At 41.2% G+C, this 23,234-nt stretch overlaps 1 protein-coding gene across 1 annotated transcript in view; it reads left to right on the top strand.

Annotated features, from left to right (window-relative positions):
• Positions 1–23,234, top strand: part of CENPE (centromere protein E) — a 76,291-nt gene that overhangs the window by 8,678 nt on the left and 44,379 nt on the right. Inside the window, exons 6-19 of the mRNA XM_026659852.1 lie at positions 1,261–1,348; positions 1,628–1,754; positions 3,857–3,976; positions 11,982–12,140; positions 12,796–12,940; positions 14,068–14,165; positions 14,494–14,550; positions 14,633–14,800; positions 16,547–16,621; positions 16,868–16,990; positions 18,341–18,475; positions 19,284–19,461; positions 20,039–20,193; positions 22,267–22,581. Of these exons, the coding sequence (XP_026515637.1) occupies positions 1,261–1,348; positions 1,628–1,754; positions 3,857–3,976; positions 11,982–12,140; positions 12,796–12,940; positions 14,068–14,165; positions 14,494–14,550; positions 14,633–14,800; positions 16,547–16,621; positions 16,868–16,990; positions 18,341–18,475; positions 19,284–19,461; positions 20,039–20,193; positions 22,267–22,581 (1,943 nt within the window). The remainder of the gene's footprint in view (positions 1–1,260; positions 1,349–1,627; positions 1,755–3,856; positions 3,977–11,981; positions 12,141–12,795; positions 12,941–14,067; positions 14,166–14,493; positions 14,551–14,632; positions 14,801–16,546; positions 16,622–16,867; positions 16,991–18,340; positions 18,476–19,283; positions 19,462–20,038; positions 20,194–22,266; positions 22,582–23,234) is intronic.

The following is a 23,234-nucleotide window of genomic DNA, read 5'->3' as shown; positions in this document are numbered from 1 at the left end:
GGGGGGCCGGCCCGCCGATGGCCTTGTGGGTTTTTTGCCATGTGCTTCCTCCCTCCACGTGGGCAGCAGCCAGCACAGAATTGTAGGGGGTAGCTGCCTGTTGTCCAGGGTAGGCAGGGACGCTCCAGCGGAGGTGCGCGGGGGGTTGGCAGGTGGGGTCCAGGGATGCTCCAGGGGAGGGAACTGGGCCCTGGCACCCGGAGCCTATATAACTCACCGCCCCTGAGTAGATAACTAGTTCTAAATCTGTAATGGAGTTTGCTTTTGTGCCCATCTCCCTAGTATTTAGATGCTGGCTAACATTCTAACGATTGAGCGGTATTATACCATTGAAGAAATTATCTGTCTACGAAGTGCTGGGTTCTAAATTTAAATAGATCCATTCACGAAAAAGAAGCTAAGCACGTTGTAGACTATTCAGTGTGAAATTCTGCTCACTATGAAGTTGCAATTAAACTAAAATCTTTATAAAGCTTAAGAATGGTATAAAGACTATTATAATTTTTACAGTGCTATAACTAACATAATAGTACTCCTTTCCCTGGAATGTTGGGTGAATCCTAGCTGGCCAGTTGAATGTAAGAGAAATAGAAGGATTCAGAGGAGCAAATATTTTGGGTTTATTTAGTTTAGACTGGAGATGTGATAAAGGCTTACAAAATAATGAATGGTATAGACAAGGTAAACAGTAGTGCCCCTCTCACAATTCAAGAACAAGGGGTTATTCAAAGAAATTAAAAGGCAAACCAATTTAAAATGTAAGACTTCTTTTGTTTTTACGTAACATATAACTAACCTGTGGGATTTATCACTACAACCAAAAGCTCACTGAGATTATGCATAATGAGAGTATTCACAGTTTGATTAGGCAGGATTCAAATTTTAGCATGGATACAAACCTTAAGGGCATCAGCCAACCACTGACTAGGGTCACAAAGAAATGTTTCCTTCTATGAGAAGCTCATTCCTTAATTGTCCACTCAGGCAGTAGGGTGGGGTGTGGTAGGCTAGTTGGCTGCTTGTTGTAGGTATTTTTGTTGTTTAATTGGGGGTGGGGGGTGTATATACACTCCTAAAACATCTAGTACTGACTGCTGTCGGAGAGAATACTGAACTAAATGGACAACTAGTCTGATCTGTTGTAGCAATTCCTAGGTACCTAAGACTGCTTAACCTTCTCTGAACAGTTACTCTGACTATTATATAGGATAAAAGTGGACTTTTGTGAATAAAAGCAAAGTGTTTCTATGTAATATCTAGGTGTTCGACTCAAAGAAGGATGTAACATAAACCGGAGTCTGTTCATCTTGGGTCAAGTAATCAAGAAACTCTGTGATGACCCATCTGGGTAAGCATTTGTAGTATCTCTTCTGGAAATGAGTAGATGTAACTCTCTACACAGTTGATTAGTTAGCAAGCCTTGAAATCCATTCACATTCTTAATGTTGATTTGTCCTTATTTCCTTACATCAGACATGTATAACTTGAAGAGAACTGCCATTTCATACAAGATGTTGTTAGGTCAATCTGTTACCTTTTGCAACTAATATCATTATATTCACCAGTACAAGAACACTAATCTTGGCTTCATGGTTTGTTTGGTGTTTTCTCTTCCCCTCCACAACAGTTTCATAAATTATAGAGACAGCAAGTTGACACGAATTCTCCAGAACTCCTTGGGAGGAAATGCTAAGACAGTTATAATTTGCACAATTACGCCAGTTTCGTTTGATGAAACTCTTAGCACCCTTCAGGTAAAATTATTCTGTTCCTTTATTTTTTCCAAGCGTTAATATGTTTTAGCTAACTAGGTCAGAAACACAAGTTTCTCAGCTTTCATACTTTAACAAAATTGATTGCTTGATCTTTCTTGAGGCCTCCTGTGGACTTGAGAGCCATTGAAGTGCATTGTTTGATACTTTGAGCCTTTACCCAGGCACTTTCTGACATATGGTGTATGGACTTTGCTTCTTTTGACAGGCAGACTTTTCATTTCTCCTTGTTTCCTCCATCTGCATAATCTATACAGTCTCCACTTTCTCATAAATTCCCCTTTTCAGAGACTTCATTGTTACTGGCATGCAGTTATAATTTTGTGTGTATAATCACACATTATACACACAACCTATGCTACCAAACATTATTAAGATTGCAAAGCCAAACAGTCAAAAGTTAGGAAATGCCAGATTTAAGGTTGCCTGTAATTTCCCCCCACCCCCATTTGTATAGACCTATCGTATGGTGACAGATCCCATTCCTAGAAAGGTCATGTGACGTAAAGCCACACGCAGACAAGGGATCAGGCCCAATATATGAAATCTAGTCAACAATTTAAAAAAAAAGAAAAAAGCTGACAACTTCAAATTGTTGGTGTCCCTTTGAACATTGCTATTGGAATAATTTCCACTTCTGATTTTTTTTGGGGGGGGGGGGTTAAATTTAGTCTTCCCCCCCTCCCCCATGCCATCTGATTTTTTCCAAAATTAAGGCACACTTGAAAGTTGGGACTACAGAGCAGCAGAAAATAAGTACATAGTTCTGTAGTGAGATAGGAAAACCAAAACTCAACCAAATATGAACTTCTTGCTGTGTATGTACAGTAACTCCTCACTTAACGTTGTAGTTATGTTCCTGAAAAATGTGACTTTAAGTGAAACGATGTTAAGCGAATCCAATTTCCCCATAAGAATTAATGTAAATTGGAGGGGGGGACTAGGTTCCAGGGAAATTTTTTTTTTTTTTTGCCATACAGTACAGTACTATAGTTGGGAGGTGCCCCCGCCTTACCCCACACAGGCACAGCCAACTGGCACTGGAGACAATGAGGCAGGCAAGGAGGCTGAAGGTGCTGTAGGCTAGGAGAAACACGTTGCGCAGCAGCAGCAGCTTCCCCTACTCTGCAAGCACCAGGGGCAGGGGGCTCAACCCTCGGCCCTCCCACTCCACCCCTTCCCCCAAGCCCCTACCCTTAACCTGCCTCTTCTTCCCCCCATTTCCCCCTTTACTCCGCATGCCGTGTCCTCGCTCCTCCTCCCTCCCTCCCCTGCCTCCTGCCCGCGGCATTCAGGAAGCTGGAGGGAGGGGGGCGTAGGGAAGCTGATAGAGGGGCTGCCAGCTGTGGACAAAGCAGGCAGCCAAACGACATTATAGCAAAGCATTGCACAACTTTAAATGGAGCATGTTCTGTAATTGAGCAGGGACATAAGATCAAAACAATGTTAAGCGACAGGACGTTAAGTGGGGAGTTATTGTACAAAAGATAATCTAAGATAGCTGAATTTAACGAGCAACTGCTTCAGGATTCATGATATGTAAAGTTCAAACTTAAGGTCAGGCACTCTGAGCTATGTGCAAAATGTTTTGGCTTTTTTTTTTTTATTTATTTTTAATTAGAAAAGTGCTTTAGGTCTGAACCTACACCCTTACTTGAATGAGTTGTCCCAGTGAAGTTAATAGAACTACTCAATTTTTACTTATCTGTAGGGTTGGGATTGTTGTATTTCTTATGCTCTCCAAAATCAAATTTGGCTGGATAACCTTTGTTTCATCTTTGGGCTGATACCAGCAATGGAAGCTTTCAGCCCCGCTCCTTCCTTCCCACACATCCTTCTCCCTCCGCCCCCCCCCCAAAAAAAAAAAAGAACAAGTTATGAGTAAGTGAAAATAACAAGGTGTAATGTTGAATTTCAGCCTTAACTAATTTGGTGCTTGCTACTCAAATAGTAAATATTCATTTTGCCTTCTAGTCATCCTGTTATGACTTTTCACTCTGATAGAGAACTATAAAGATTTATTTACTTATTCTGTAACTTCTGCTAATGGGAAGTTTCACTGTCTTGTATGGTCATTTTTCCAGTTTGCCAATACAGCCAAAAGAATGAGGAATACTCCAAAAGTCAACGAAGTCCTGGATGATGATGCCCTCCTGAAACGATATCGCAAGGAAATAGTGGACTTGAAACGGCAGCTGGAAGAAGTATGTCAGAACATATTAAGCTAATCATATAGCATTTAATATAGGAAGGCCAAAAAATGCCAAATAAAAGGCAACTAAACTTGAAGATAAACTGCACTTGCTTTTAAAATACTTTGGACCATATCTCACTTCTCAACTTCACACACTTCAGCTTGTTGTGTAAAGTGGTATAACAACACAGCTCATGGTAGCTATGGGTATGTCATTACTTCCATAGATCCATATGTGAAACTTCACAGATTCAGTGCAACTAACCTAACTAGATCCCATGTGCCCATAGGTGTAGGGATAGATGCATGCAGACCCCACTTCTAGGTTCTGTGTTTTTCTCATTTAGCTATCACACTTCTAGAGGCAATCAAAGGATTTTCTTCCTTTTGCATTTGAAGAATCGCTAACCTAGAATTTCGTAACCTACTATTATAAAAACTCCCAAGATTACTGTAACTGAGATGAGAAATTTTCCTGTGTTTTCAGTGTATGTCATGTATAGTCAGGAGACATGGAACCAAGTGTGCCAGAGGGGGGGGCGCAGCAGCAGCATGAATGTCTGAAAATTTTCAAATAATAATATCACTTCTCATACTCAGCAAATCCACTAATGCAACCCCATAATCTCTGGCTGATGGATTTCCTGATATGAGAAGGCAGAATAGACATTCCCTTGACAAATTGAGGTTACAGCAAACTTTCTTCAACCGGCTTTACTCTTAGTCTTTCTGCTGTACAGCAATCAGTCAATTCCCATTCTGTTTTGTACACATAATACAAGACATGAGGACTGTAAGGCCACACTTTTATAGGAAAGCTCAGATATAATTTTAGTACCTAAAACTGTTTATAATGACTATATTTCAAGTTGATAGTGTCACTCTTAAGGATTCAGATCTTATCAGAAGGCCTTGTTCCAGTCTTCTACCCTGAAAAGCCATATAGAATGGAAGTTTACTCTCAGATCCTGAACATGCCTTGAGAGGTTGAGAAAGAGCACAATAATTAGCTCCACCCTGGTACTTCCTTTTTAAAATAAAGACTCTACTTCTTTGCATAGCTATCTTAAAGAAAATCATTAGTTATTTTAAGATCCAAAATGTAAATCAAAGCATTAAAAACTATACATGGAATAATAACAACATGCTATGTCTCAAAGCCTATAAAATCTATGCAGAATTTTTAGGGGAAAACAGAAGCTTGTGGTCATGCAGGAAACTTCCTACCTAGATCTACATAAGTCATCTGTTTTAAGAGACCCAAATTTTAAATCTCTACCCATAGACCTGTAAAAGTGTACAAACGTCTTGCCCGCTCTCTGATGAGATGGTCAATTACTTTTTATTCTAAAGTTTGAGGAAACAGTCCTATTTTTCTGCATGGCTGTGATAGTTAGAGCAGTCATGGTATTGCCATGACACTAGTTCTCAGAGAAGAATTCTCCTGAAATGCCACTTGAAACTGTACACACTTATTTTTATCGAGCTGGAGTGATCTGGAACGTTTCTCTGGATATCTGACGTTTTAATCATGAGTATGTCTTTCGGAAACATCTAGTTTAAAGTCTTGTATTTAGTGTCATGTCTAGAATTTGGGGGAATTTATGTTTCTTCTTTGAGTGCTGTCCCTGTGGGTGCTCCACTTTAATCGTGATTAATCATGCGATTAAAAAAATTAATCTCACTGTTTAATACTCGAATACCATTTATTTAAATATTTGTGGATGTTTTCTACATTTTCAAATACATTGATTTCAATTACAACACAGAATATAAAGTGTTCAATGCTTACTTTATATTTATGTTTGGTTACAAGTATTTGCATTGTAAAAAAACAAAAGAAATAGTCTTTCACCTAATACAAGTACTGTACTGCAATCTCTTTATCATGAAAGTTGAATTTACAAATGTAGAATTATGTACAAAAAACCTGCATTCAAAAATAAAACTATGTAAAATTTTAGAGCCTACAAGTCCACTCTGTCCTACTTCTTGTTCAGCCAAATGCTCAGACAAACAAATTTGTTTACATTTGCAGGGATAATGTTGCCTGCTTCTTGTTTACAATGTCACCTGAAAGTGAGAACAGGCATTCTCATGGCACTGTTGTAGCCAGCGTTGCAAGATATTTATGTGCCAGATGTGCTAAAGCATGAAGGGGCATACAAATGTTTAGCATATCTGGCCCTTAAATACCTTGCAGTGCCAGCTACAAAGGTGCCATGCAAATGCTTGTTCTCACATTCTGGTGACATTGTAAACAAGAAGTGGTTAGCTTCTTGGGGGAGGCATAGCTCAGTGGTTTGAGCATTGGCCTGCTAAACCCAGGGTTGTGAGTTCAATCCTTGAAGGGGCCACCTAGGGGTCTGGGGCAAAATCAGTACTTGTCCTGCTAGTGAAGGCAGGGGGCTGGACTCGATGACCTTTCAAGATCCCTTCCAGTTCTAGGAGATAGGATATCTCCATTTAATTGAATTGAATTTAAAAGCATTATCTCCAGCATTAACTCCTGCAAATGTAAACAAAGTTGTTTGAGTGATTGGCTGAACAAGAAGTAGGACTGTGTGGACTTGTGGGCACTGAAGTTTTACATAGTTTTGTTTTTGAGTGCAGTTATGTAACAAACAAAATGTACATTTGTAAATTGCACTTTCATGACAGAGATTGCACTACAATACTTGTATGAGGTGAACTGAAAAATACTATTTATTTATCATTTTTACAGTGCAAATATTTGTAATAAAAAATACACACTGATTTCAATTACAACACAGAATACAATATATATGAAAATGTAGAAAAACATCCAAAATATTTAATAAATTTCAATTGGTATTGTTTAACAGTGTGATTAAAACTGCGATTAATAGCGATTAAATTTTCTGAGTTAATCGCATGAGCTAACTGCGATTAATCGACAGCCCTAGTTTAAATAACTCTAGTTATAGTTAGCATTACTGTTAATTTTATTTAAAAAAAATAATAATAATTTCTTTAGTTACCCTCCATCCTGGGAACGGTTAACCGTTAAGATGCTTGGCTCCTCAAGCTTCAAGCACTGCGGTTCCTGCCGCAAAGCAATGCCCGTTTTGGACGGGCACTCGTGCATACAATGTCTGGGTGAGCTGCATATTCCCCAAAAATGCACCCACTGCAGCAATTTGAAAGCCAGAGCCTGATGTGACCGGGATCTCAGGCTAAAAATGATTTTGATGGAGAAATCCCTCCAACCTGAATCGGACACGCGGACTGCCTCTCCGGGCGCTCCTCCAACAGAAAAAGGAGATGTACCCTCCAAAAGACAGAGGAAGAGGGCTCAGATGTCTCTGCAGAGAGCACCGCAAAAACAGCGGTGGTCTCCTGCCAGGTCGCGACCCCCATTGCCGACATATGCTCAGGTGAGCACCTATGGCACTCTGGGTACCTCCAGCACCGCCGAGGCCCGAGCGAAGGAGACAGTCAAGGCACAGACAAAGACATGCCTCCTCCACAGCACCGAGTTCACCCGTAAGGGACTCTGCACCAAGGGTCTCTTCAGGCACCATGCCTCCGCCCCCAGCACCGACAGCACAGGCAGCTCCGATGGAGAAAACCAAGTCGGCACTGACCAAACATGCAACACGGTTGGCACCAGTGCTGGCATGGATGAGAGTGGACCCTGCGGCACCCAAGGTTCCGACATCAGCACCGACACAGTCTCTGCTGCACCGACCTCCCCAATACTCGGTACCAAGGCTCCCCCGGGGCAATGGAGGAGATCCCAGCAGCTCTCATGAAATGGCACTTGTCTAGTGAAGATGATGATGAGGTGCAGGAACAAGGCACTTTCTCACCGGACCATTCCTCACCAAAAGAATGCCAACCACCTTGGAGCCATATGGGGCCAAGATACCATTACAACCAGATGGCTCAACCATGGTGCACACCGCTGTGGATGTACGTGCCAGTGGCTTTCCCCATGCAATGGGCACGTTGGGAACCCTGGGCAACTTACCGGGGTCCACGCTCCAGGCCACCCATGGTTCATAGAGGCGAACTACGGTCCAACCCAGCATCTCCCACCCCACAGCCCACGGAGGCTCAGGAAGTTGGGGATGACACGGAAACGGGCACAGAACAGGAGACTACATCTCCTGCACACAATTCTTCCTCCTCCCTAGGTGAGGCGATTATGCCACCACTGCCTGCTTCGGTAGGCGATTTCAGACAGTCCCAGGAACTGTTTAAATGGGTTGCCCAAAGCCAGGACATCCCATTGGAGGAAGTGCAGACAAACCAGCACAAGCTGGTAAAATATTACAGCCGTCATCTGCCTCCAAGATCGCTCTCCCCATCAATGATGCCATCTTGGAATCAGTAGAGACAGTCTGGCAGACACTAGTCTCAATTCCGCCAACATGCAAAAGGGATAAAAAGTATTGTGTCCCCGCAAAAGGTGCAGACTTTCACATTGCCCATCCGCCTCCCAACTTCTTGGTAGTTGATGCCACTAACCAATGCGGCAAGCAAACCCAGTTTAGATTGACACCACAGGCTCGACCTGTTCGGGTGCAAAGTTTATTCTACAGGCACATTACAATTTAGAGTTGCCATCTATTCTGCCTTGTTGGCAAAATACGATTATGATAACTATAGGAAATGTAGCTTGTTCACAGCAGAGTTCCCCGAGGAGAAACAGTCACAATTTCAGGCCATTGTAAACGAGGGTCAACTAACTCATAACTAAAACAGCCCTCCAAGCATCCCTAGACATCGTGGACACGGCAGCCAGTGCCACAGCCTTAGTGATCCTGGTTGCAGGCCTCTGGCATCCCTAGAGAACTACAAACAAAAGTAGAAGACCTACCTTTTGATCAAGAAAAGCTGTTCTCAAATAAAACTGATGAGGTGCTCCACTCAGTGAAGAACTCTCGGGCCACTCTATGCACTCTGGGGATTTATACCCCACCTGCAAAGAGAAGAAGGTACCAATCTTATCAGAGACCCAGAGACTCCTCCAATAATCGACAGCAACAATGGCCTTACGATAATCAACAGCAACGCTCACCGCATCGGAGAGCACCTCAATCCCAAGCGCCAACTTCCCATTCGGCTCTTCCAAAACCACAATTTTTAAGTTTTGGTTGAGGGTTTGAACGACCTCCCTCACCAGGCAGCACCTATGCGCAATCCATTCCCATGTTTTGGTCATCGCCTTTGCCCATTCTGTCACATCTGGGCCTCAATAACATCGGGCCAATGGGTTTTAGAAATAATCCGTTCGGGATATACCATCCCGACCACCTACCCTACCCCCTTCTCCATTCCTCTTCAGGGACCCATCTCATGGCACCTGTTACGACAAGAAGTCGATCATCTTCTACAACGAGATGTCCTGGAACGAGTGCCTTCACAATACAAAGGGAAGGGATTTTACTCCCATTATTTCTTGACCCAGAAGAAGAATGGGGGAGGGAGACCTATCTTGGACCACAGAAAGCTCAACAAGTTCATACGCTCCCAAAAGTTCAAAATGGTCACACTCTGCACGATACTTCTAGCGCTGCAACAGGGGGACTAGTTTTCAGCCCTTGACCTCAGCGATGCTTATTTCCTTATCACCATTCATCCCGCTCACAGAAAATACCAGTGATTCACAGTAGGACATGAACACTTCCAGTAGAGTACTACCATTCGGCTTATCTACTGCTCTAAGAGTTTTCTCCAAAACCCTACCGGTAGTTGCGGGATATTTACACAAACAGGGAATAGTGATCTTCCCTTACCTGGATGATTGCCTTCTCAAAGGACCAACTCAACATGAAACAATGGACACAGTCAAAACCACTATCTCACTATTCAGGGATCTAGGGCTCCAAATAAATGAATGAAAATCCACTCTAATCCCAGTCCAACAACTGCACTTCATTGGGGCACACCTCGACGCCATAGAAGCCAAGGCATCCCTGCTCCAGACCAGATTCACAACTCTGACAAACTTTATCTCAGAGGTCTGAGTCAGCCCTCAAATACCTGCTCATACTGTCCTGCAACTGCTGGAACACATTTGTGGTGTGACACGCAAGCCTACATATACGCTACCTACAGGGCTGGTTAAGAACGATATACATACATACCCAGCAAGCACAGCCTACACAAACAACTTGCAGTACCACTCAGTGTCCTTGACTCTCTACACTGGTGGACAAGACCAGAAAATGTTTGTATGGGCATCCTGTTCCAACAGGAACCTCCATCAATTGTGATCACCACAAATGCCTAGCTGATAGGATGGGGCGCCCATATGCATCAACACACGGTTCAAGGCAAATGGTCTCCTGCGGAGACTCAGTTACACATCAATCTACTAGAGCTACGTGCAGTCCGCAATGCCTGCAGGCATTTCCTACCTCATATAAAGAACTAATCCATTCGCATTGACAGACAACGTTGCATGAATGTTTTACATCAACTGCCAAGGAGGCGCTTGTTGATACTCGCTATGCACCGAAGCTATGGAACTGATGCATAGAACACAACATAAACATTTCGGCTTCCTACCTTCCTGGCTATTAGAATGCGACGGCGGACACGCTCAGCATGTAATTCTCCCGAGACAACGAATGGGAGATGAATGGGGGAATTTTGAGATCCATTTTCTGATGGTGGGGCACTCCGCTCATCGACTTGTTTGCATCCCCAACGAACCGCAAATGTGCAATGTTCTGCTCGAGAGCAGGACTTGGACCCCGATCACTGGGGGACACTTTTCTCATCAAATTGGATGCACAACTAATGTATGCGTTCCCACCGATTCCACTGATATCACGTGTGATACACAAGATATGAACAGACAGGGCCATGGTTATCCTCATAGTCTCGACGTGGCCCAGACAAGATTGGTACGCTTACGTGATGTGCATGGCGATATGTGCCCCTCGAGCTCTCCCTCGTTGTCCGGAACTGCTGTCTCAGCACAACGCTCGTACTCTTCACCCAAATCCAGAGATAGTCCACCTACAAGCGTGGCTCCTACATGGTTCCATCATGATGAACTAGCCTGCTCAGAACAAGTTAAACACTATTACCGAGCGCTCAAAAGGAGACACAATATCCACTCAGAGGTTGTCTAAATGGATCTCCACATGCCTTCAAAATTGCTATCATATTCGGAACACAGACCATCCTGTGCACATCAGAGGGCATTCTACTATCCATTTCAACCTCAATAGTGTTCCTACATAATGTTCCAATACTAGAGATTTGTAAGGTGGGCATTTGGGCCTCCGTCCACACATTTACTGAGCGCTATGCAATCACTCATGACTCCAGGGCTAATGCCATGGTGGGCCTAACCGTATTCACCTCAATGACTCAAACGAACCAGAAGTCCCTCCTGCCTTCTGAGGGGCACTGCTCTAGAGTCACCTAAAGTGGAGCACCCACAGGGACAGCACTTGAAGAAGAGAAGGTTACTCACCTTGTGCAGTAACTGAAGTTCTTCAAGATGAGTGTTCCTGTGGGTGCTCCACTACTCACCCTCCTCCCCTCTGCTTTGGAGTTTGCAGTTGGGACTCTGCAGTAGGGAAGGAACTGGAGGGCTCGGGTCATGCGTGCACTAGGCGCAGCACCAACAGCACTGTGAGATGCCTACTGTGCACGCGTGACCCGCATGGACACTGCTATCGTAAATCTCTGATCAGTGCTGGAACGCACTGACACCTAAAGTGGAGCATCCACAGGGACACACATCTTAAAGAACCTCAGTTACTGCACAAGGTGAGTAACCTTCTCTTCTTTGCTAGGAAACACTGGGTTTCCCTATTCAACTCTCATAAATATTAGATTTTAAAAAGTAAACTACAAGCTAGATTATTCCATCAAGAAAACTGACAATGTATATGGAAAGCTGCTCCAAGTTAGAGCTTAAAAAAAAAAAAAGGCTTGTATGTTATGTATCTATATAAAAGTAGTTGTTACTTGAAGGAAACAACAAAGCTGACAGTTTTTTTTTTTGTTTTTTTTTTTAATGGTAGGTTTCTTCAAAGACTCATCTCCACGCGATGGAGAAAGACCAACTAGCCCAGCTGTTAGAAGAAAAAAACTCTCTTCAGAAAATACAAGAAAATAGGATACTCAATCTAACTGAAATGCTTGTCACCTCGTCCTCGTTTACATCCCAGAAAGATCTTAAAGTAAGACTGAGTAATTATTCAGGGTCACACAGGACACCTGGGAAACCTTGACCTATAACTGGAGAAGGTGTTTTGTGCGTTTTTCCTTAGATCTGTGAAATATAATGAAGAGTGGTCCTTTCTGTAAAGCTTATGAAATGACTAATCTTTAGACTTTTGGTTGACACTTAAGTACAGTGTCAGGCTATTTAGCTGGTGTTGCAGTAAACTAGCTATAATAAGATGCACAAGATGGCCTAGTGAGTAAAGCATAGGACTGGGATTCAGAAGAGCTGAGTTCTAGTCTTCACTTGGCGGCCTCTATCATAAGAATTTATCCGAATCTAGGGGAATTACACAATCTCTTCCTAAGTTACCCAGTCTGAAATGAGGATAATTTTTTAAGTAACAGGATTGTTGTGAGGTTCAATCCATTGTCTGTAAAGTTCTTTGATAACTGGTACAAGAAGTAGTTTTGTGGAAAACAAACTGCTTAGCTGAACCTCAATTTCGGAAAAAACTGCAATACAAACAAAATCACCCCCTTTAGTTATCTGCTTATACTGTTAGGGGAACAACGAGGGGTAAAATGAAGGAAAAGTTACCTTTATTATTAATGCTTCACTTGACTGTTATCATTCTAACATGACTTCATTTGTGTATTCTCCCCTTTCAGGCCAAAAGAAAAAGAAGAGTTACTTGGGCCCCTGGGAAAATAAATCAAGGGGACATCAGCTATTTTGCAAATTTTGAAAAGCTAAAGCCAACTGATGCCAAAAAAATGAAAACATTGGCAGAGAAGCTTCCAGAGATGGAGGATTGTGAGTACATGTTTGGGGAGAAGACACTAACAAGGAAACTTGATTTAGAAGGTGCTCACTGGTTATCCAAATGAAGACGTTGAGATGGGGAGGAGCTCTCCAATATAAATGGAGCTTGGAGTAAAAGATTTACTCTTAGCATAGTAGCTGTACTGGATGATACAGAGCAAATGAGTTAAAATAGAGATACTGCACATGAATAATAACGAACTAGAAGACTTGCTTCTAGGTTTCCTGACAAAGGGGTAAAAACAGCACTCCAGTGGGGCAAATAAAAGGTAAAAGTAACCGGTGATGTTCACATACTTGGCTCAAGGAAATTCCTTAGCCCTGTCTCAGACTTTCAGTTGCTGTCTATTTCAGAAAAAGGGCAAAAGCCTAGACCCATGGTGTCTCCCCAAGAAAATGCACCCAAAAATGGTCCATTTTAAGATTAGCTATATATTTCGGGTACTGACAAATCATTCTTTACAACAAAGGGTCCCTGTCAAAATTGCTGAGTTCTTTTTTTTTTTTTTTTTCCAAAAAATCTAAACCTCTCAGCAGGAATAGGTGAATCCATTGTCAACATAATCAGAACCACAGTGGTCAAAAACCCACAAGCCTCATTAGAAGGGCAGAGGTTCACCCCTTTCTTCCAGAAGGCCCAAGCTGGGGATAAGGGGTATACAGGAGTACTTGGACAAAGTTGTTGTTCACTGGAACTTGTTCCCTCCTGCCTCCGCACTCCCCCCAAAACCCCTTCTAGGATGAGCACACCATTTTAAAATTATATAATTCTTTTCCCCCTTGGGTTTCCTCTAAAGGCAATATTTTTCCTTACCTATAATTCTTATCACTTCATAACAGAGAATCCATTGGATTTTCCTCTCCTTTTGTTAATATTTGTTAGCTTACAGGATGTTGGGTATTGAAGACTGAACTGTGTGGCATAGTTCCAGGCCATTTATAGAAGGACCACATAGGAGCAAAAATTTCTATCCAGTTAGCAGTATTTGCAGATATGGCTACACAGTATTTGATTATGAACTGATAGAATCCTTTTTGTGAGAAAACAAATTTTACCATCATGGACAACTTGCTGTGTTTTGTTTTGTTTTTAAATGCACATATCTTTCTTTTTTTAGCTATGTTTTCAGAGTATTCTGAATATGATTATCTGTGTCTGCCTACCCCTGATGCAGTCTCAGAAAGCGAATGGAATTCTGGAGCTAGTATGAACTGGGTAACTTTCAAGATTGATAATTTAATACAAAATCATACACAACTGAGGGAATTTATTTTTATAATTTTTTCAGTCTGCAATCTGATCTGGCCAAGCTGACCTCTTTTACAAGATCAATTATGCTTCCTATATCTCTAAACATTATACTAACCAATGTTGTTGTCGTCATCTTAGCAGCCTTCATAATGTGGTTGTTAAAAATAAATACATCTTAATTTGAGGGTTTATTTTATTTATTTCAACTCTGGCTATTCATACAGTACTAATTTTTTTAAACTAAGTCACTCAATCTTGTAAAATGGCTAACAGAAAGCATTTCTTTTTCTAGAGTCAAAAAGACTTTGCAGATTCTGTCCAACTCTGTGAAACACTAGCACTAGAAAAGGTAGGTCAGCTCAGTGTCCTAATAGAAATCAGCTTAAAATGCAAGTAAACCCTCTTATAACACATCACTCCTCCTTTTTTAGGATATTGCTAGAAATGAGGTGAATGTCCTGCAAGCAAACTTTGACAACCTAGTATTAGAAAATGAACAGCTGAAATTGGAGATACATGAATTGAAGGAGAAACTGAAGGAAAAGGTAGAAACAGATGAATTTGAGGAACTGGAAAAACAAACCCAAAAAGACCATGAGGTAAGATGTTAAAATCAAAGTTACAGCCTGGTAAGACTTCTCTGAAAAATGAGGTGAAGTCTGTTTTCAGAAGTGTGTAATATAAGACCTTATTCCAAATGACATCATATTGATTACCAAGGATCATGACACAAAATTACAAAGTATGTTCAGACTAGTTGAGGGATTGTGGAATTTCGACGCTAGGTCATGGAGAAACATTTGCTCCAGTTTTCTGACCTCATTATGCAGGCAAGTTCAGGGTTGCACTCCTTAACTGAATTTCAGCTAAATAAGCTGTTTGTAATTTGGATAATGTCGACAGTAAAAATTGAATTTACTAATCTGCACTTCACATTATTTTGGATTTTTGTCAAGAGTGCTGTTGTCATTAAAGTTAGTAAACAGTGCTTTCTAAACGATAATTTAATAAAGTTAAATATTTAACTCAAACATCTTGAACAGAAGATCTTGCTTTAGTGCATTTCTAAATGCACAACTTGTATAGGTCTGACTTATAACTATTCAAGTCTTGTTTTGTGAATTAAATATCACTGTGAGACTCAGCAGTAATATCTGTAGGACATGGAAATGCTTGCTTTTGCTGCATGATACTATGTCAGCAAAGAAACCTAAGACAAATACTTCTATGTACTGGGAAATTATGTAGTATAGAACAGTGCTTCTCAAAGTCGGGCCGCTTGTTCAGGGAAAGCCCCTGGCGGTCCGGGCTGGTTTGTTTACCTGCCGTGTCCGCAGGTTCGGCCGATTGCGGCTCCCACTGGCCACGGTTCGCCGCTCCAGGCCAATGGGGGCTGTGGGAAGGGCAGCCAGCACGTCTCTCGGCCCGCGCCGCTTCCCGCAGCCCCCATTGGCCTGGAGTGGCAAACCACGGCCAGTGGGAGCCGCAATCAGCCGAACCTGCAGATGGGGCAGGTAAACAAACCGGCCTGGACCGCCAGGGGCTTTCCCTGAACAAGCGGTGGACCGGCTTTGAGAAACACTGGTGTAGAAGATGCTGACTTCTAATTCACGGCAAATATGAAAATATAAAATCACTTATGTTAAAGGTCAAAAGTAAATCTTGCTTGATTCTTGCCAGCTGACTACAGCTGACTGCTAAGAAAAGCATCTTTTGACAGTTGTAAAACACGCTCTGAGGATTTTATTTCTTGATTTATTGAGGTGCACAATTTGTGGTTGGAAGGAGGGAGTGAAGATTGAGCTGCTCGTTGACAGTAAACTGAGGTTGCTATAAAAACTGCATTTTCCCTAAAAGTTGCTGAAATAGCTTTTACTAAAAGTGTGAACCAATGTTGTAACGATGGGTTTTATTGAGGAGACTGTCTCCATATCTAAACCTTTCCCTGCAGTCTTGGGAACCCAAACTCAATAGCAACTGAGCTTATAAAAAAATTACTTAATCTTAAGGATTGAATTTCACTTTTTAAGTTTTTCCTGCATGAATCACTTATTTTGCATCACACTGCATCCTGTGTTTGGGCTATGTCAGGTTGAGGTATGCTGAAATCCTTGTTAAACTATTGGGAAGCTGAAGTAAAGGGCTGTGACTTCATGCAACTTTTCTTTCTGCCTTAAAGTGGATGTAATGACTTGTTTCTTAACTATAGTAAACAACATATTGTCTTGCCAAACCCTGGGGAAAATTTAAGGTAGATCTTGCTTATTTTCATGGTGATGGCAACTAAAATTAATGGATGGGTGCTTTCTAATATCCTCTGCAATTTTGCTTCAATTGCTCCACAGATACAACTAATACATGAAATTACCAACTTACAGAATATAGTTAAAAATGCTGAAGTGTACAATGAAGATCTGGAGGTGAGCTTGGCTGATGGTCTTGCATGTAACACAACTGGATGAGTGTATAGAATGAAATACATAATTTTGTATATATCAGATCTTAACCTTCTAACTTTTTTAGTAGATAAAATAATTGGGTTCTGAGTAGTTTTGCTTATGTGTGTTTATAATTGTTTTTTTGTTAGTGAAGTTACCTGTAAAACCAAATTGTATACTTAAATTGTTCACCTGCTTATGCTGCTTTTCTCGAATTCTTTTTTTCAGACTGAATTAAAATCAAAATTGGAACAGCTTAAAGAAAAAGAAAATCAAGTAAAGGATTTGCAGAAATATGTGGAAGAACTACAGAAGGCAGGCATGGGGAAGAAAGATGTGTCTTTTTCAATGGTAAACTTGAGTTCTCCTCTGATTTTTAGAGCTAATTTGGTTATAATAGGAGAGATTGAACTCCTTCCAGAGGGGAAAAATGACAAAAGCTTAGAAATCTACTATACAAGAGCTGATTATTATGCTGACTACTTATTACTCATCAACACATATGAATTTTTGCTGGGCAAAAACAGTAACTCCTCACTTAACGTTGTAGTTATGTTCCTGAAAACTGCGACTTTAAGTGAAACGATGTTAAGCGAATCCAATTTCCCCATAAGAATTAATGTAAATGAGGGGGTTAAGTTCCAGGGAAATTTTTTTCTCCAGACAAAAGACTATATTTTTTATAGATAGATAGATATATCTCTATAGATAGATATACATACACACACACACACACACACACAGAGTATAAGTTTTAAACAAACAATTTAATACTGGTACACAGTGATGATGATTGTGAAGCTTGGTTGAGGTTGAGGAGTCGGGGGGGGATATTTCCCTTACTGCTAAATGATGAACTAGCAATTGGCTGAGCCCTCAAGGGTTAACTCTCTCACTCTATAAGGCAGCAGGAATGGAGGGAGATATGCACATTTCCCCTTTAAGTACACTGCCTTGTTAATTAGATCAGCTTGCTGAGACCACAGCTGCTGCAAGCTCCCTTCCTCCTGAGCCCTGGTGTGTGCCCCCTGCTCTATGGAAGATGGGGTAAGTGGGGTGCAGGAGCAGGAGGGAAGGGGACACCCTGATATTAGCCCCCCTCTTCCTTGCCTCCCCCTTGTTCAGAAAGCAGGAGTCTCGGGGAGCAGCTCCAAGGCAGAGGGCAGGAGCAGCACATGGCAGTGGGGGGAGGGACATCTGCAATTGCTAGCCTGCTGGGCAGCTACTGCACAGGGAACTTAGGGGAGTGGGGAGCTGATAGGGGGGCTGCCGGTCCACCCTGGTTCCAAGCCACCACCAGCAAGCTGCAACGGGCTGCTCTTCCTGCAAGCAATAGACAAAGCAGGCGGCTGCCAAACGACGTTAGAAGGGAGCATTGCACAACTTTAAACGAGCATGTTCCCTAATTGATCAGCAACGTAACAACGTTAACCGGGACGACTTTAAGTGAGGAGTTACTGTACAATTCATATTGCATATATCAGTAAATGTATCTAAGAAAGATTACTAGATAAACTGCTATGTGTTCTATTTTTCGCAGGAAAAATTTCCTGCTACTATGGCACTTAAACACAACAAGTTCGCTAGGACTCTTAAAACCAGTATGATACTTATTTGGCTACGTGGGAATCCTAACAAGATCATAGTTGCTTTATCATAGTTTCTGGTTATTTGTGTTTAATATCTGTCTCATTCTTACAGGGAGACTCTGATAAACTACTTGATGAAATTCAACAAATGAGTAAGTCTCTCGTTGATACTGAAACTGTAGCCCTGGATGCCAAGAAAGAATCTGCATTTCTCAGGAGTGAAAATCTTGAGCTAAAAGAGAAAATGGCAAGTAACTTATTTCAGCATAAGTGACATGCTTCTGGCTGTATAAGAAACTGTTATAGAGGCTCTCCTTGTTTCAGAGAGACTAGTCAAGGAACAAATCTGGAAAGACAAGACTCAGGGGAAGTTACTAATTAATCTCCCTTGTACTTGTTTTTTATAATTGTGGGGCTCCTGGATAGTAGGACTTGAGGAAGAATTTGACTAAGGAGGGTAGAGGCCTGGCACACTGCGGCTGGATGGGTGTTCCATGCTTGGGAGCAGCATGAAAGAAAGCAAAAGAACAGGAATGGGAGATGGAAGCAAGGGGGGCATTGAGGCTGGTGTTATTGGTGGAGCAAAAGGGGGGGAATATAAGAAGGTGAAGGCAGAGGTGTGAGATTTGAAAGTGAGGATAAGGACAAGATACTATAAGGGGCAGGATAAACAAATGGAGTGACTTTATAGAGGAGTGAGGTGGTCTGGGCCTGAAAGATCAATTTGTTCAGAATGCTACAAATTTGTGGGGACTGACACAGGTATCAAGCTGGAGAGGAGGCTACAGTAATCCAGATGGAAGGCAAGCATTAGTAGCTAGTACATAAAGAAAGACCTGATATTTGTTAAGAGTTGATGAAGAAGCAACAAGACTTTAATGACCTGCTAGATATGTGGGGAGAAGTTAAAGATAATACTGGACAATTCTGAGAGATCAGGAAGATGGTAGTATTGTCAACAGCAGTGGCGAAAGGAGCTTTGCTTACTATTAAATGCCTAGTTTAATTTGTCACAGTACTTCTGTGACTAGAATAATCTTTCTCTTTTCATACAGAATGAGCTATTAAATGGTTACAAGCAAATGGAAAAGGATGTTCAATTGTATCAAAGTCAATTAGAAGCAGGAAAAGTGAGCTACAAAAAAATGCAAGTTGACTTACAGAGAGAGCTACAATCTGCCTTTCAAGAAAACACAAAGCTAACCTCGCTCTTGGAGGGTAAAGTTCCAAAAGGTACTGTTACAGAAAGGCTATTCTGAATGACTTAGTAGATCTCCCCACTTCGTAGTGTTTTGACATAGTAACCTATACAAGTGTACATTAATAGTTTGGGGGGTTTTGAGAGGGGAGGGGAAGGTATAGAGCAATAGCTATTGAGCTTTACTTCATTCAAGTATTTAGAAGCTTCATTGTTCACCAGCTTGGGATCACTGTTTTTTCTGATACACATCAACTGCTTAAAACATTCCTATGTTCAGCTTTTCCCACACGCTTCATGTGACGGGATTTTTGTGTTACATACTGCAATAAACAGTGAAGCTAAAGTTTTTTTTATATTTGGAAGAAGTTGTCTTACAATAATCTGGGATTGATCCAAACAACTAGTGATAAAATAACTAATTGGCAGCCTGAACCTCCTCCTTCATTGTCGTCAAGTCTCATTTTAATCAGTCAAAAAGTAAATCTGTTTAAAACCTGGTAATGTTCTCTCAACCAATGTGTGCATCTTCTGCCTATTAAACAATCAAAGTGGATCTCTTCTTCCCCCTTCTTTGGAGCTTTTTATTAATGTAAATCTTTCAAACTCTAGATTTGTTGTCTCTTGTGGAATTGGAAAGAAAGATAGCCGATTTAAAAAATGAATTGGATAAAGTGTTAGAAGAGAACACAGTTTTACGAAAGGAAGTAGATACATCATCAGAATTCAGATCTCTACCTGATAAAGTGGAGATGCTACAGAAACAGGTAAAAATTCAAAACCTCTTGCTCTAATAATATGCTGAGATTATGAAGGCTTTACACTAACTCGACAGTATCTGTCTGTATGTAATCTCCCAGACAGAAAAATGGGGTTGGGGGAATGGGGGCATGCATATAGTCCATGACATGAAGGGAGAATGGGGGACCCAGGTATGGGGGAAAACCAGGGCATACAGACCCACCTGTGGGAGGGGAGCTTTGGGGAAGGAGGGGACATATAGAGCCCATGGTGAGGAGTGGGGGAATGGGAAGAAGTGGGGAAAAAAAGTGTGCACAGACCTGCTGACATCGGGGGGACTCTGGGTATGGGAAGAACGGAGAATGGTGGGGGGGTAACAAAACCCCTGGAAGGAGGAGATTGTGGGGAGTTGCAGAGAGTTCCTGAAATGGAGGGAGATAGAAGGCAGCACACAGGCTTGTGGGGTGGAATTGAGGGATGCAAGGAGGCTCTGTGGTGTGCAACAAGCTCATCCTATGGAAGCTATGAAGTGTGTGACACTATACAGACACAGACACACACACCCCTTGAGAACTTAAAGTAACAGGTCATCTGTGCATGCATGCTGCTGCTTAAGTGGTCTGCATATATGTTAAAAATATTAAGGATGTTCTGACTGCCTTAGTGTATGCATTGGTGACGAGTATATGAAACTTTCTAGGGAGGCTCTTAAGCTTAAGACAAGCCTTCCTTTTTTCAGATGTTTTCTTACTATTTTATACTGAATTTTAGAGGCTTGGTATATTGGTGGAAGGTTACTGGATAGCCATTCATACTGTCAAAAATATCCCAAACCTTGATTAGAACAAAGGTAGATCAACCAAATTGATAACTTTTTGGTTTTTTTTGGGGGGGGGGGGGAATGTTACATTTATTTAGTATTTATATTTCAAAACTTAAATGTGAAGTCATCCAGTTTTTTCCAAGTTCTAAAACACATTTTAGTGACTTGTCAGTAATCCATAAAACCATTGGACTGCCCAATCCGACTTAGGTCAGGGTTGAGGTGGGATTTGGAGCTTTGGCTTAGTACCCTAAACTTAGACATGCCATTCATGACCCTGAACAGGATTCCACTGTCTTAGATGGGAATGAAAGGACTTCTTTATCTTCAAACACTTACAAGTCCTTAGAAAAGCCATGTAAAGATAAATTCCTTGAGCTATATTTAAGGGAAGGTTAGGCAATTGAAACCTGCCCAGCGACTTTCATGCCAGGAACTGGATTTATTTTCTCCTGGATGATGTCTTAGAAATGGTTGCACCAAAGACACCACTAACAAGGTTAGACATAGTTATGATAAGTAGTATTTATTTGGTTTGGTATTGGTTGAATCATCTAGTTAACTGCTTCTTTGCTGCGTTAGTGAGAAGGTTTTAATCTTTGATGTCAGGCATCTTTTTATCACCTTTTGAATGTTGTGTGCATTTGCATTTCTTTCAGTTTATAAGTAGACTATACATGCAGCAGCCAAACATGCATGAAAACTGACTACATATATAATTCATTTTGTTTTAAGGTTTTGATATAATATACAACAAATGCCTTGATTAAGTTTACATGCCAAAATATGCACTTAAAAATATCCAAGGCACATTTCCTCCATAGAATCCTGATCACAAACACCCACCCCATTAAGTCTTCAAACTTTAAAAGCACAGTGATTACCAAAAAGTCCTCCAAATTAGAGAATAACAATAGGCTATTGTACCTATAAAATCTCTTTAACAGAATATTTATAGAGGACTCGCTAATTAGGAATATCCACCTAAATTTCTGAGACAGACATGTCTTAAAGATATTTAAAATATATATCTGGGGGCAGCCCAAGGAATTTTTAAGCGGTTAGAGAAGGGAGTTGAAAGAAGCAGGTTTTAGACCCCATTCTTGTATGTATTCTCTTTCTTTTTTTAGTTTTGGCTGTTGCCTGGGCAAAATGTAGTTTCATAACCATTTACTGATCTGATACAGCTTTCATCAGCCTATTTTCATTTCTTGCCTTTGCATATGGGGATGTAGCTACTGTAGTACATGCACTAATATTCCAGTTTCCTTGGCAGATATTTGAAAAATCAGAGGAACTGTGTTTATTAACATCAGAAAGAGAGAAACTGCTCTCTGAAGTGTCTGATAAGGAGGCTAGACTTCAAGGCATGACTGAAGAAATCAGAATATCAAAAGAAGACCTAGCCAGTACCCAACTGAAGTATGTAAAGGCTGATCAGGAGTACCTAGAGCTCAAAGGCCACCATGAAGAACTTGAGCAAAAATGGTTGGCTGCATCTGGAGAAAGTGAGCAAATGAAACACCAAGTAGAACATCTATCTGACGAAGCCCAAAAGCTTAAAACAATTGTGGACAATGTGAGACTAGAGGTTAGTGCCTTCCATCTTTGTATGGAATAGTCACAGAACAACTCACTGATAGTAAAGTCCTCCTTGAGAAACTCTTAAACTGAAGTTGCACAAATATACCTGTAATAGCTTCCATAATCAGTGATGGAAGATTCTATAATAATTGGGTATTTCACAAAGGCCTTTACTGCACCTTACCTGCTGGTACTGGCTATTTTTGAAGGCTAAAATTGGATAAAACAGATGTATTAATCTGAAAAGTATTTTCTTACTAGCTGAAGGCCTACCATATAGTATATTGTGATCAATAGACAGGGTGTTTTGGTTTGAAATATATGGAGTTTTTTCTTTTGTTTACCTAAGAACAACTTAGATTTTTCTCCTAAACACTCTATACAGTTTGGGTTTGTTTTTGTTTTGTAAATGGATCACCAGGCTTGTATACCTTTTCTCCCTTCCCCAAACGAATTCTGCAGATATCAGGGGAATAGGGTAAAACTTTTTGCCTTTCCTCTCCCTCACATTTGGATTTGTGCACAGCATGAGAGGCAGCAAATGAACTTGGTAAAGCTTTACTGCTACAGCCAATTACTTTACTAAACTCCTCACCTCTTTATACAAACAATTTTGCAAGGGTTTGATCCACACAGGATTAGCCATTGGAGCCACCTGAC

The sequence above is a fragment of the Terrapene carolina genome, unplaced genomic scaffold, assembly GCF_002925995.2.
Source record: "Terrapene carolina triunguis isolate 2854851 unplaced genomic scaffold, T_m_triunguis-2.0 Scaffold706, whole genome shotgun sequence".
Classification (NCBI taxonomy): Eukaryota; Metazoa; Chordata; order Testudines; family Emydidae; genus Terrapene; species Terrapene triunguis.
Note: the sequence above shows the minus strand (reverse complement) of the source record. Positions and strands in the feature narration are given on the sequence as shown.